The sequence below is a fragment of the Lissotriton vulgaris genome, chromosome 5 (genome assembly GCF_964263255.1).
Source record: "Lissotriton vulgaris chromosome 5, aLisVul1.2, whole genome shotgun sequence".
NCBI classification, from domain to species: domain Eukaryota; kingdom Metazoa; phylum Chordata; class Amphibia; order Caudata; family Salamandridae; genus Lissotriton; species Lissotriton vulgaris.
The window spans coordinates 59,894,601-59,908,232 of NC_141693.1; the positions used below are offsets into that span (position 1 = coordinate 59,894,601).

General features: G+C 45.9%; 1 protein-coding gene across 1 annotated transcript in view; it reads right to left on the minus strand.

The window, feature by feature from the left end:
- LOC147710154 (E3 ubiquitin-protein ligase TRIM39-like) overlaps positions 1-13,632 on the minus strand; it is a 156,340-nt gene that overhangs the window by 122,591 nt on the left and 20,117 nt on the right. Inside the window, exon 3 of the mRNA XM_086920845.1 lies at positions 2,407-2,637. Within this exon, the coding sequence (XP_086776971.1) occupies positions 2,407-2,637 (231 nt within the window). The remainder of the gene's footprint in view (positions 1-2,406; positions 2,638-13,632) is intronic.

Below are 13,632 nucleotides of genomic sequence, written 5' to 3' on the forward strand. Positions count from 1 at the left end.
TGACCTGCATTGGCTGCTTCTGTCTTGGGCAGTAAAAGGCATGGACTGGACTTTCTGCAACCTAATTTGTGAGTCTCTCCAAGGGCTTGAGGTAGAGATTGCCCCCTGTTCACGAAGTCTCAGGAACCACAAAGACTTCAAGCTCTATTGCCCGCAGCACTGGGGACTGTATGTGTGTGCTGCAAACAGAGGAAAAGCAACTCAACGACGTCTACAACGCCGCTGTAGACTCCGTGTCCTGAAGGCACAGCAGAGGGCACTGCCGCACTGCAACCTTGGTCTCACCAACGATGCATGTTGATGCCGCCACCGAAGCTTTGACACCGCAGAGAGCACAGCTGCAACGCCGCACTGCGACCCTGGTCTCACAGATGATACCTGTTGACTCCGCCTCTGAGCCACTGCTCGCACCGCGACCTGTGGGCACCGCACTCTGCACCGCCCGGCTTCACGAGGACGCCTTGGCCTCCCTGATGCAGACGTTCAAAGCCTAAATCTACGCCCCTGCTTGCACCGAGGTTCGTTGGCACCGCTTGTAAGTCACACAAATCGCCGCCCTTATCCAGCACCGCAGCCTTGGCCTACCAACGCCAGTGCCATTGAATCCTGTTCATTAACCGATGACAGTGTTTCAGCAACGACGACGCAGCTGCTTGCACCGTGACCTGCCCGCACCGTGGCGAGCACCGACTTCATCTCGCACCGTGACCCTGGTCTCACCGAGGACGCCATCTGACGCCGCCACCTAGCCGCTGCTCGCAACACGACCTGAGGGCATTGCACTCTGCACCACACCGCTGCACTTTGCACCAGTCAGAACTGTTGGATTTGTTGTTTACAACACCGCGATAGCCCCAGACGGAGCTATCGACATCAAGGAGCTGTGTTTGAAACTTGATAACGGCAGATACTATTGTGGATTTTTATCATATTTGGGGCCCGAAGTAGGTAAATCTAATTTACCACTTCTAAAATTCCGAATCATACCGATTCTGTATTTAAGAAGTGGTAAATTAGAGGTGGGGAAATGTAGGTAATTCTGATTCGGTAAATACCAAATCTGTAAGATTCGGTATTTACCGATTCTGTAAATACCGAATCGGTATCCCCCATTGATTCCTATGGGCCTTGAAGCCCATAGGAATCAATGTGGAATACCGAATCGGTATTTACCGATTCGGTAATTACCTATTCTTGCAAGGGTGCAGGGGGTGTCACTTTGACACCCTCTGGCACCCCAATTACAGGCTTGTGTGCCATGTGGCACACATACATGCCCTAAGGGCATGTCTGTGTGTCACATGGCACAGGTGTGCATGCACACCTGGATTCGGTATTTTACCACCCAATTGGATTGGGTGGTAAAATACCGATTCTGTAAGGCCTGTGGGACTCAGAAGAGTCCCACCTACATCTGCAAGTTACTGAATCGGTAAAAATACCGATTTGGTATTTTACCGATTTACCGAATCGGTAAAATAGGGCCCCTACATCACAAATGACCATTTACCGTGGTAACGGCCGAAATCGGCCGGTACCGGTCGGTAAATGGCCACCTACATCTGGCCCATGGTCTTTTCTTAAAATATATAAACATATTGGCTATTTAACTGGTGTGGTGTCCTTTTGTAGTGCATACACGATATTACTGTTGGTTATATGCAAATGCTTTACACACTGCCTCTAGGATAAGCATAGCTGCTCATGCCAAGCTACCAAGGGGGTGACCGGGGACATTTTAGGAGTGTAACTCCCTTATCCTGACTAGAGTGGTGGTTTCTGCCTCGCTTTGGCGCAAGTCTCAGCTAGCCAGAAATCCCATTTCTAACAGCTTTCCATTGCAGATTCCAAATCCCTAGAAATATAGCTGTTCACCCCAACAAGAGGTTCAGAGCACGCAAACCTAAGTTGCCACCTGCATCAGGAGAAAAGTATCCACATTAGAACAGAAATGTTTTCAAACTTAGAAAAGAAGGAATGTGGGTTCTTTCCATTTCTCCCGGGTGTTGTCACTCATTAAGCTTTCCATTTCTATATAACTTTTAACACTTTTTGCTCCTTGGTCTTTATATATTATTTAGTCACTGGAATTTCTTGGTGTTTTGCATTCTCCCAATAGATAAAATACATAAATATTTCGTAACTAGATGGGTTATTAACTTGTATATCACACCGTAAACGGTCACTGTACATTTCACAGTTTGTAAATTGAGTTGGGCTCACAGCACCAAGTGGGACAATGTAAATTATCCATGTCTGTATATTGTGTGCGGCTCTCGGAGTGCATGGGGTCGCTGTGCATTGACCCAGCCAGGAGATCATATGTGTTCCGCTCATACATTTAGTAATGCACACAAATATGAATATTTCACTTCCTTTTGTTTTATTTCCCAAACAGTATCTCACCTTCAGGAGTTCCCACGCTGGTGCCTCAGACTTCTTTTCTATCTCCGTTATCAGGGCCTTGAGAGAGGTGATTTGATTGGACAGTTTGGTGATATTTGCATTTTCTACCATGGTCATTTTCTTCTCCATCTCCTCCAGGCTTCTGTGCAGTGCCTGCTCATTTTCTTTCAGAAGCTGCCGCAGCTTTTCAAATTCAGATTCAATTGTATTCTTCTCAGATCTTAGCTTGTTCTGTCAAACAAAGAAAATCTGTTTAGATATCAAAAAGCTTCCTACGAGCCGTCCTTGGAGTCGGAGGTCAGGTGGAGGGGTTGATAGTTCCTTAAAAAAATATCAGACCAATAATGTGCTTTTCCTAATTTCTGAACAGCAATCTCTTACTACCTTCCCTTCTACCGTCTTCCATCCTTCTCACAGTTCTGCCCTCCCCCTTTCCTCAGACACCTCATGAACTGTAGAGAGGTCAGAATTTGTGAAGTTGGAGAGAAGCTCGATCCATGGAGTGAGTGCAAGGAAGGAAACCCACCGCAGGCAGAGACAGTCAAAGACCCAGAGTCGGGCTGAGGGGAGACACTGGCTGAAGTCAAATGATGATGTAAAAGAAGGGGGGCCAGGAAGTTTCAGCCCTTGGGAGGGAAGACACAAGATTTGGGGAGTGCAGGCTGCCCCTGTCCTGCCAGCACAATGGATGTGTTTACCCAGAAGGAGACGCTGAGGGGGTGTCCTACAATGGCGCTCATTCAGAGTGATGGGAAATCACTGATGTGGTAATTTCACGTTCAAAATCATAATTAATGTATGTGCATTCTGTTACAAAATGCAGAATTACGAGATAAATCAATGTTTCTGAAGGTAATTCAGCGATTTCTGTAAAAGATGAGTGAGGAGATTGGATAAACATCCTTTCCTATCCTAAGATAAGAGGCTGTGAGTTATCATGTGAGGTATGTCACAATGTGGCTTAGAGCCGGAGCCTGTGTGTTATCAGTTGAGGTACGAAAAGAACAATTGATGGACAGAATGCAGAACAATGTCATAGATTTACACAAATACAGAGTTCTGGGCCTGAACCCATGTTTTTTAACTCACCATGCCATTTCAGTTTGGACGCAGCCATATGCAAATCAGTATTGACCCAGCGCCCAATGGGAACAGTCCAGCCCAAACAGCCAGGCCAGGTCCTCCCTGGACAGGAAACAAGCATTCAAGGACCGGTTTCTGACTTTCAGCCCTCATCAGCCAAGACCTGACTTAGCAGTTCGGGCTGGACTGTTCCCATAAGGAACAGGGGCAAGACTGGTTTGCATATGGCTGGGTCCAAACTGGGGTGGGGTGGTGAGCAAAAGAATGATGGATTAAACCCAGACCCTTGTGACTGGGGGTGAATGTTCGCATTGTGCAGCATTCCATCCATCAATTGTTTCTTTTTTTTTTTTTTCAGGTGAGGTATATCACACTGCGGCTTAGAGCAGGAGCCAGTGTGTTATCACATGAGGCACGCCTCATCCCAGTAGGAATAGGAGGGGTTCAGCAGTGGAGAGCGGTTTCTCATTCGTCACCAAAAATGACTGGAGTCAGACATTTTGTGGAGTCGGGTATGTCTCCACTGCTGGTAGAGGGTTGTGCTACTGTACGTGTTACTAGTATACAGGTAGACGGTTGTGCTCCTGTGATGTGACACTAGTCCTGGTAGTATTGTGCTCTTGTATTGTGTCATTAGTCCTGGCAGAGGGTTGCACGTCTTAGCTCCCTCCTTGGTAGAGGGTTGTGTCCTTGTATCACCAGTGTTAATAAGGAATGTGTTCCTGTGTTGTGCAAAACTGTAATGTTATAGCTCCCTGAAGCCCAGATCAGTACCTGTTTGGTGACCTGCAGTGGCGTACTAAGCGTGCCCTTATAACTGAGAAGACACTACTTCCATGTCCTGAGTTAGCCACTTAAAGTGGCAGCGTACCAAGTTTTGCGGGACATTAGTTATGACCAGACCTCTTTCCTGTGTCTGATGAAAGTACAGACTACTGTGCTGCTTTGGTGTGAGCCCAAGACCCTTGCACTAACCTTCCGTGTGCGTGCCCAGTACATGTAGGTACAGTTGATGTGCTGCACATGTGTGGTAATGGGAATCTCCATGCCCAACTCATGAAGTCGCACACTGTACATAAACAAAATAGAATCCACTCTGGTAGTGGTAGTGATCCCTACAATGGTGGGGAGCACACAGTGTTGTTTTAAATACCCCTCACACACCAACAGGCCCCTTGGTGTCATGCTTCATCATTGGGGTCTTCGGATGCGGCGTGCTGCGACTCACGACTACGTAGGAGCACTGAAAGTGAACTATGTGTTGGTGTGTGTGAGGGAAACAAGTGTGAGTGGTGAGGAGGTAAAAAGTGGTGGTTAAAAGATACCTGGTTCGTAAGAGAAAAAATAATAAAAAGTTTTTATTAAGCCCCTATCTGTACACGTAAGGATTCAGTGGGGTCATCCAAGAGAACCTGGTAGTGTCTCCTATCAGATAGGAGTCTCCTACATTCTTGATCGTATGCGGTTGTAGTTTGGATACCCACTGCCCCGCCTTTGTCTGCAGGTTTTATGGTCAATTGTTTGTTCTGCGAGAGTTCCCTTATTGCCTCGTTCTCCAGTTTGCTCATATTCTGAAATATGTTCTGGTTGGTGTTTAGTTTGCTGAGTTCGAGCATAATGGCCTTCTCAAATGCCAGGACTTCAACAGGGAGTTGGTTGTCCAATGGCGTGAAAGTCGATTTTGGCCTCAAACCCGTGTCTGAAGGATCCGGGGTCGGCTCTTGGTTTTTGAAGAATGCTTTCAACTTGATAGTTCTCACAAAGTCTTGGATCTCCTTGTGTAAGCGGAAAGGGTCAGGTTTGTTGGTAGGAACATACCCCAGGCCCTTATTAAGTACCTAGTTCTGTAGTTCTGTTAAAGGCCAGGGGGATATGTTGATGACTAAGTTCCCCTCTTGCTTGTTGAGGCTTGGTTCGCTGTCATGCTCCTGGTGTGGACCCTGGGGTCTGCCTCGTCCGCTGGCTGCCAGGTGACGTTGTTCCCTTTCTTGTTCATGCCTCTGTGGGGTCCGTGGCCCCACGATAAAAAAGGCTGAGGGTTTTGGGGTGTGGCAGTTGGGTCTGGCCCCCATTGTGGGTAGATTTGGTCCCATTGGTGGTGGGCCGTATTGATATTGCGGGAATTGGAATTGGCCTTGGTAAGGGTTGAATTGTGGAGGCCCTTGAAAGCCTCTCCAGCCTCTTTGGGGTGGAAATGGAGTTCTCTGCTGGTGGTAACCTCCTCTTTGTTGTTTTCTTTGTTGGAAACTACCAGAGTTGGTGCTGGTGGAGCTACCATCTGAGCTCACACAGTCACTTGTGTTTCCATTAGCCACATAATCAGCTTTTGTATAGGGATATGCCCTCTCAGCCGTGAACCGATCCTTGTCTTTTTTAAGTTTGTTACACTTGCTTTGCTTTAGAGTGATCTCAAAGTCAGTCATTTGTCGATTAAGTTCCTCCAACCCTTTGTTCAGGGCTGCAGGTGAAATGAATGTTTTGAGTTGTATCTCAAGTTTCTGAATCTCTACCTTAAGTTCCTGTGATTTTCTTGTGGCTGTTTGTACTATCAATACCAGCCAATCTCTGGTACAATGCTAGGAGATAAGGGACCAGGCTTTTTTAAACACGAGATCGTCTTGAAAAATGAAGGGTTCGTTTTTTACTATGAGGCCTAGAGGGGCTATTTTGTTCCTTAGATATTCCCTCATAAGGAGACCATGTAAGGCAGCCCTAATCTGGACTTTCCTTAAGTTTGTTAGTTCATCCCAGTCTGCCACTGCTGGGCCTGGGTCATTGTTGCTTAATCCTTCAAAAGGATTGACTTCCGCAAGAATCCTGTCAATATCGTCCTCACAGAAGGTAAGGCCGTGTTCATCCTCCATTCTGATGTTGGTTAAGGAAAGGGGTTTAGGCGTTGGATGTAGTGTGTGGCGATTGTCTATGTGTGTCCAAGTCAAGGAGGGGCTCCCACAGCTGTGCGCTGTCAAGAACAAGAATATAACAAGAGGAGGGAGGGAGAGGAGGAAGTGGATTTGGCCTCCCCTGGCAATTTACATAAACAAAATAGAATCCACTCTGGTAGTGGTAGTGATCCCCACAATGGTGGGGAGCACACAGTGTTGTTTTGAATACCCCTCACACACCAACAGGCCCCTTGGTGTCATGCCTCATCATTGGGGTCTTCGCACCCCCCTACGGGATGCGGCGTGCTGCGACTCACGACTACGTAGGAGCACTGAAAGTGAGCTATGTGTTGGTGTGTGTGAGTTGTGAGTAGGTGAAAAGTGGTGGTTAAACGATACCTGGCTCGTAGGAGAAAAAAAAAAAGTTTTTATTAAGCCCTCGGCTGGTATCATTAAAAGGGTGCAGGGTGAGGTTGTTTACTGCATATTAGGGTACGTCAACCTCAAAAGTGCATCAACATGTTTCGGAGTGTAAGAACTCCTTCAGGACGAGGATATGCACAACTATCCTCACCTTACTCACATGGGATGTAGATGTAAAAGTGAACTCTACAAAAATTTAAGGTGAAATGTACCTAGACAAAATTTCGATCTGTCTCTCTAAGAAAGGAATATTAATCACACAGTTATCTTACAATTTTTATTGCTGCCTGATAGCCAGATGCACAAGGAAGTCTGCAGAAGGTGTTTTGAAATTGTAAGTTATTGCTAAGTACAGCGCCTACCCTGAGTTCAGCGCCCTCTAGTGGTGTAGGAAAGGGGGTGCGGTGGGTGCGGGCGCCCCGGGTGTCATCACTGAGGAGGGGTGACAAAATGGAAAAAATATGTGTTTTAAACATATTTTTGCCAAGCCGGGGGTGACAAGTACTTTTCCGCACCGTGTACCACCTGACCTTGCTACGCCACTGCCCCTTTCCAGATCAGCACCCAGTGGGCCGCACCAGACGGACTGCCCTAAAGCCGGCCCTGCCATATTGTATTCCAACATGATGTTTTTTGCATGATTTATATGCCGGATATTTGCAGGGCTGGTCTCGTGCATGGGCCTTTAGAGCCAGAGCTGACCCTTTGGCTCAGATATTTCTGCTAATGTATTGGCTCGCCCACCTCTGCATGCCACATCAGTGCTGTACACCCACCTATTCTCTGTGCCAGGTTAGTTCATCGAGCACAGGGTCCGCTGGCTATGCTGCGTGACGACAGACACACGCTGGGGAAATAAGAATTTACATATGATTTGGACATTTTGAGTGTTTTGCATACTCAAGGAACATATCTGTTGGGAATCTGAGCTAGAGTTTCCTCCACACAAACTAACACAGTGCTTAGAAACGAAGAAGACGTCACTGTACTGGTGACAGTGTCACTTGCGGAGCTCATGGTTAACATTTCCCAGCTGCAAAGTTCATATTGCTAGTAAGCTTGTTGACCTTTCCTTTTTCTCATTTTTGACTGATGAGTCTGACCGCGGAGTTTAATGTCCCAGGACAAGAAGAAAAGATTGTTGCCTTCTCTCAAGAATCCCTTGATCAAAGCCGACCTGCAGAAAGATTGCCAAACGGGCTGTACAAACGCTTTCAAATGTGTTTTCCTACTGTTCCTCGGTGCTCTCGGCTTGTAAGCCAGCTGTGTTTACTGGCAACGAACACAAGGAAAACAAGTAGCAGTACTCAAGGAACTGCTGAGACCCACATCCCGTCGCCACAAACAATGTGTGATCCTCCCACCTCCAAAATGATCACACAACTTCATAACATTTCTCTGTATTCAATCCCAAAGCTCTTTCCCATCGGAAAAAAAGCCGATCTGCAGAATGTGCCACTTTGTGGAACATATTCAAGCCAGCCGACGAGTTTCGGATGAATGGCCATTTCTCTGGACAGGACCTGCTTAGCAAGCTTTGCCCGGTTGCAATTCAATGTTAACAAAAAAGGAGCTGAAAACCTGACCGAGCCGGACGTCAGCTGATATTTGGTGGGGTTTTCAGCAAATTGCAGCAGACTGTTGGGTGTAAATAACAAATAGGTTGTTTTTCTTCTATGCTGGTCGATATAATCCTAGAAAGAACCGATGCAGACCAGTATGGACTAACACGAGCCGCAGCAGAACAGAATGCATTCACGTCGAAAGAGCTTATCAGTGGAATTTAATGTTGCTGAGGGAAACTGCAGATTAGCCAAGGTGTCCTTGCGGCCGAGTGAACTGTAAACATACATCAAATAGTTTCACCACATATTGTAAAAATAAGGATTTTGAAAGAGGTCGCTGAACGAACAGCACATTTTTTCATAAATGTTTTACTTTGGTTATTTAAGAAACCACATGCGGACGTTGCTTTAAGGGCGAATGAGTTCAAGTATTGGAAAAAGGCTCTGCAAGTAAAAATAAATGCACGCACGGAGACAAAGTGAAATAAAGAATGGCAGCCGAAGCAAATACAAACAAGCAGCAATTGGCCACGGCCTGCCTGCGAGGCTCAAAGTGTTAGAAGGCAGGTCTTGGGCAGAGGCAGAGTACTGACTTAGGAATAACTGTGAGGCGCATTGGTGTGAAGCACATCAAAGGTCTTCTCCTCCCCTAATTAGGTGAGGAGAAGCCGTTTCGGGAAACTGAAAGTACGGCCGGCCTGCGGCCGGCCATGAATAATTAGGGGAGGAGAAGCCCTTTGATGTGCTGGGCTGGCCCTGAATGCGCGCGCATGTTTAATCACGTGGTTCACGTGAACTACAAGAAAACCGCGGGGCTGAAAGCCCTTTGGTTTGACGATGTTTTCGCCACTTGAATTCTCGCTCCGCTCGATAGGTCGCAAGACCTAAAAATTGAGATTTTTACGAATGCAAGCTGTGTCCACATGCAACAGCTGCTGCGTCCCATATTTTTTCAAGGTGCTCCCATATCGGAGATATGAAGGCATGAGTCCAGGAGGGGTTGGGGTATCACTTACAGATGGATGAATAAGTGATGCGTTAATGAGGTTGATTTGTAGGTTAAATAAGGGTTTAGCCAATGCTATAAGAGATCGTGCTTATAGATATGAGCCCATAGGTCATCGCAAATGGCTCCATGGAATGGAGTCATTGAGTCCAGTGGTGTCCGTGCCCCGACGGAAAACCCACCTCTGCTCCTTCTCAAATAAACCAACATCTGTGGCACACACACTGCAGACTTGACCTAACCCTCATGTCGCTAGGTACGCATACACACCCGATCATGATCTGCGCACAAGATAGATAATCGTCAAATGTGAATGGTAAATTACGGACAGTTGTTTTTGTTAATGTTAACAATGCTCATGGTGATATATTTGCATAATTAATATTGTCTTGAGTTCCCGTTGGGACATTGACATTGAACCACAATTCTTTAGTATGTGTAATGCTGTTACTATATCCTGTACACCATCAATGTTCTATGTATACCTGTATGAAAGATATTATGTACACTCACTATTGTCAAGGATCTTTGTACAAACCTCTGAAAAATCAATAAATAATATTACAAATATAAAAATGTGCACTAGTCATCCTGGGACATTTCAGTCAGCTATGGCCTATCCCTGTGAGAGGTCTAATGAAGGCATAAAAAAATGACACATCAAACTATTGACGATTAGTAAGACTGTTTCAGGAAATCCTTGCAGTGAGGATTGAGCAGAACAGAGAATGCCCAAGGTCAGTGACTGATGCTGAGCTGTGCTCAACTAATTTCTAGAATTAGAAATGCATATGCCCCGAAAAAGGGAATGTACAAGTCCTGAAACGTGTTCAGATTAGAGGGCATTTTTTCATTTGGTTTAGATGAACTATTTGAGGGCTAAAACTCATTTACACAATGTTGGAGCTTCCATGCTCGCTTTATCACTTAGATGAACTCTGTTGGATGATCTGTGGTTTGATGATGGGGCTGCTTGTTGCTGTTGCCGAGCCTGCCTGGATCATTTGTGGTACACGTCGAATACTATTAGAAATAGACTCAATTATGGAAGCCAGCGCCCTTATTAACCCGTTGACCACAGTGGGAATTCCGCCGCGGTGTGGGTGATTTATGACTGGGCCGTCCTCCGCACACGCCCTCCGTGACGTCGGATGGTCGGAGGCCGTCCAATGCACGTAAAGGGTTAACAGGACATGATTCAGGGATGTAATAAACTATAAGATTGCCTAATCTACATGGTTCCCCAGTGTGGCGGCACTACTAAAGACAACAGGTAATAACAATAACTTAGAAGTGATGTCGTTCAATACAAAGAAAATATCTTGGAAGAATAAGCAACGAGGATTCTTCATGTCTACGCAGGTTTAACCGAACCCTATGCCAATAGGAGTCATCTATAACTGACCCAACAGACTTACCAATAGTTTGCCAATTTGAAAGCGGCAACCATTTGAGAATTTTTCTCGCAACATTATTATCTGTACTGCTACCACTAGGTGAAAGATATATGATTTTGTAAGGTCCTGAAGAAGGTAGTTAACATCAGACATATTTCACCGAAACGCGCGTTGACCTTACTGTATGCACCCAACCCATGACACGGTCATGGAGATTCACAATATCTATGTCCCCTTCTGACCAGGATGTGTATGTGCTTTTGGGGTTGTTTGATAGTTTTATTGGTGTGATTGAGTGCAAATGTGTTTGTTTACGTGATTAGTGTATGGTATTAATATAGGGGCCCAGTGAAGAGCACTAAATTGAATTTGTATATAAAGATATGAAATTGTTGGTGTATGTAGAAAATGTATAAAAAAGCAAAACTGTGACAAAGATTTTTATGAATATGTATGTCTTTTTATTTTTTTAAGTTTCTTTTTATTTAAAGAAGAAAAACAAGAGGAAAATAGTACACATATCAGGTGCCATACAATATATTACATTACAACGGTGCGCAGGAGAAGAGGCCAATGTGACCTATTCAATACAAGGAGCGTGGGGTGTCAACATGGATAAGGATACACAGAACAGAAATCAATATAATCAGCAACCCCATTGAGCTTGTACTAGCAAGGCCCGTCCACCCACGCATAGAGGATAAGTAGGACCAGAGTGGACACCCAGACATGTGAAATGTAGATTCAGAATGGACAAATCGCCTCTCGTAAAAGGGGAGGGAAAGAAAAAAGGCCATAGAACTAAATAAGGAAAAAATTAAAAAAAACCTCAGTCCTCCCACCCTGCACCCCTGCAATGGCTACGGCCTAACCCCACTAGCAGCGTGCCTGTCGCCCAACAACTAAAATCTAAAGGAAGGAAAAGAGCGTAGGAGGAGATGTCATACAGGCTCCCGGTCCCCTTTATTCCCCGCCAGAAGCAGACCCCCCCGGGATATAATCAGACAAAGTGAAGCCGCAATTAAAAAACAAACAGTGGGGGTTAAGAGAACCATCCGACTCCCACATTATTTTGGCTACAAATCCCGTATCAAATAAAGCCTTTGTTTCAGACCCAAACGAATACACTCAACCCTGGCCACTACGGTTTTTCGTGCGAGTTCTCACCACTCATGCCGCCATCTCAAAAGGAAAGTCAAAGCGTTCAAAAGAGTCAAAGTCCGTGTGGTGGGATTGAGTCCAAAGTAATAATGTTCGAAAACCATGAATCTGACAGATGTACGTCCATCGACAATAAGTTACAAAAACGTATTTGAACCAACTGGAGAGAAAAGAACAAGAAATCACTCCGAAAGTCGCTGTGGAAATTATCCTGGAGAGTGAGGTTAGCTATGTCCCTCTTGGGTGGCATCGGGATAGAGTATGATGAGTGTTCGGTAGTTACAGGCTCGCTGTCTGTTGTTCGCGGGCCAACAAAACACACCAGGTCCGGTTTCCTCTCGGGCCCTTTGTATCAGGCATGTCCTGCTTCGCGGTTAAAACAACTGATCAAGTCCATCGAGGACTGTTACGACCATTTTATGGATGGCGGCGGTGACCTGCGAGTGAAGCGCCTCAATTGTGGCCATTACGGTCTGCAGTGACGGCGTATCGTTCTCTCGCTCCATCTCTTCTCACAAAGCGACAAAGCAGCTCTTTTCAACCCCGGAGGTCGACTACTCCTGTGTGACAGGCACAGACAGGGCCGACGTTAACAGTGGGCAATCGTCAATGTCGCGTTCTCAACACCATCGCCTCCAGCGAGGGTCCGAGCCAGTCAGCCCCGGGGGCCCCAACAGGGCCACCGCGCAACGGACCCCCACCCACAGCTACCGGTGTTTCTCGCCGCCGCGTAAGTGCAGTCAATCCGGCCACCGCACGACCATCCAATCCGGTCAGGAAAGTCTTCCACTCCGAGCGACCGGACGCCGTCCTGGTCTCGCAGCCGATGTTGTTTAACTTCAACCCAGATGGGTTAGAAAGTGAGGCCCCGGCTACCACAATGGATTAGGCCGAGAATAATGACACTTCGTCAATCGAGAAGATGGAAATCTCGGGATTGGATCTTTAATCTCAGCAACCCATCAGCCATACGGGAGTCGGTTCGAATTCAGGATAGATATCAGGATTCATGAGCTTCTGGCGGAGGTTGGCGGAGGTCGGCGGAGCCGGGAGCTTACGCGGCCATCTTGGTTGCTAGCGTAGCTCCTCCACCATGTATGTCTTTTTAGATTACATTTCTTTCCCCCTTTTGATTCTATCAATGTAAATTAATACAAATACCAACTAAAATGAATAAATATAATTTTTGAATAATAGGATGATGTTGTATCCATGATGTTTCACAAAATGTATGTACAACCCATAAAGGTTCATTCTACAAGGTAAAGAAATTGAGGTCTAGAGGGAGGGATATTATTTTTATTGTGTTAGACGATGTATACACAATACCTTAGCATTATTACATTGCTAAAAGCTTTGTTTAGGAAGGGCCTAACTAGGCTTCCTCCGTCTGATGGATAAATAGATAACTCCAGATCTATACATACACGCATCCACAGAGGTACACACTCATACAGACACACATTAATTTGCAGACTCACACACAAACGTTGTACGAACTCACAGATGGATATCTTCAGTCCATTCAAGCACAGACTCCGAGACACACACATTCATACATATATACTCACACACCGATGCATATAAAATCTCACAGATGTATAACTCCAGACCTATGCATACACGTCATAAACTCACAGATGCACACATGTATTTGCACACTCACAAAAGCCACCAGACCTTGTGTTATATAAACCCACAGGCAG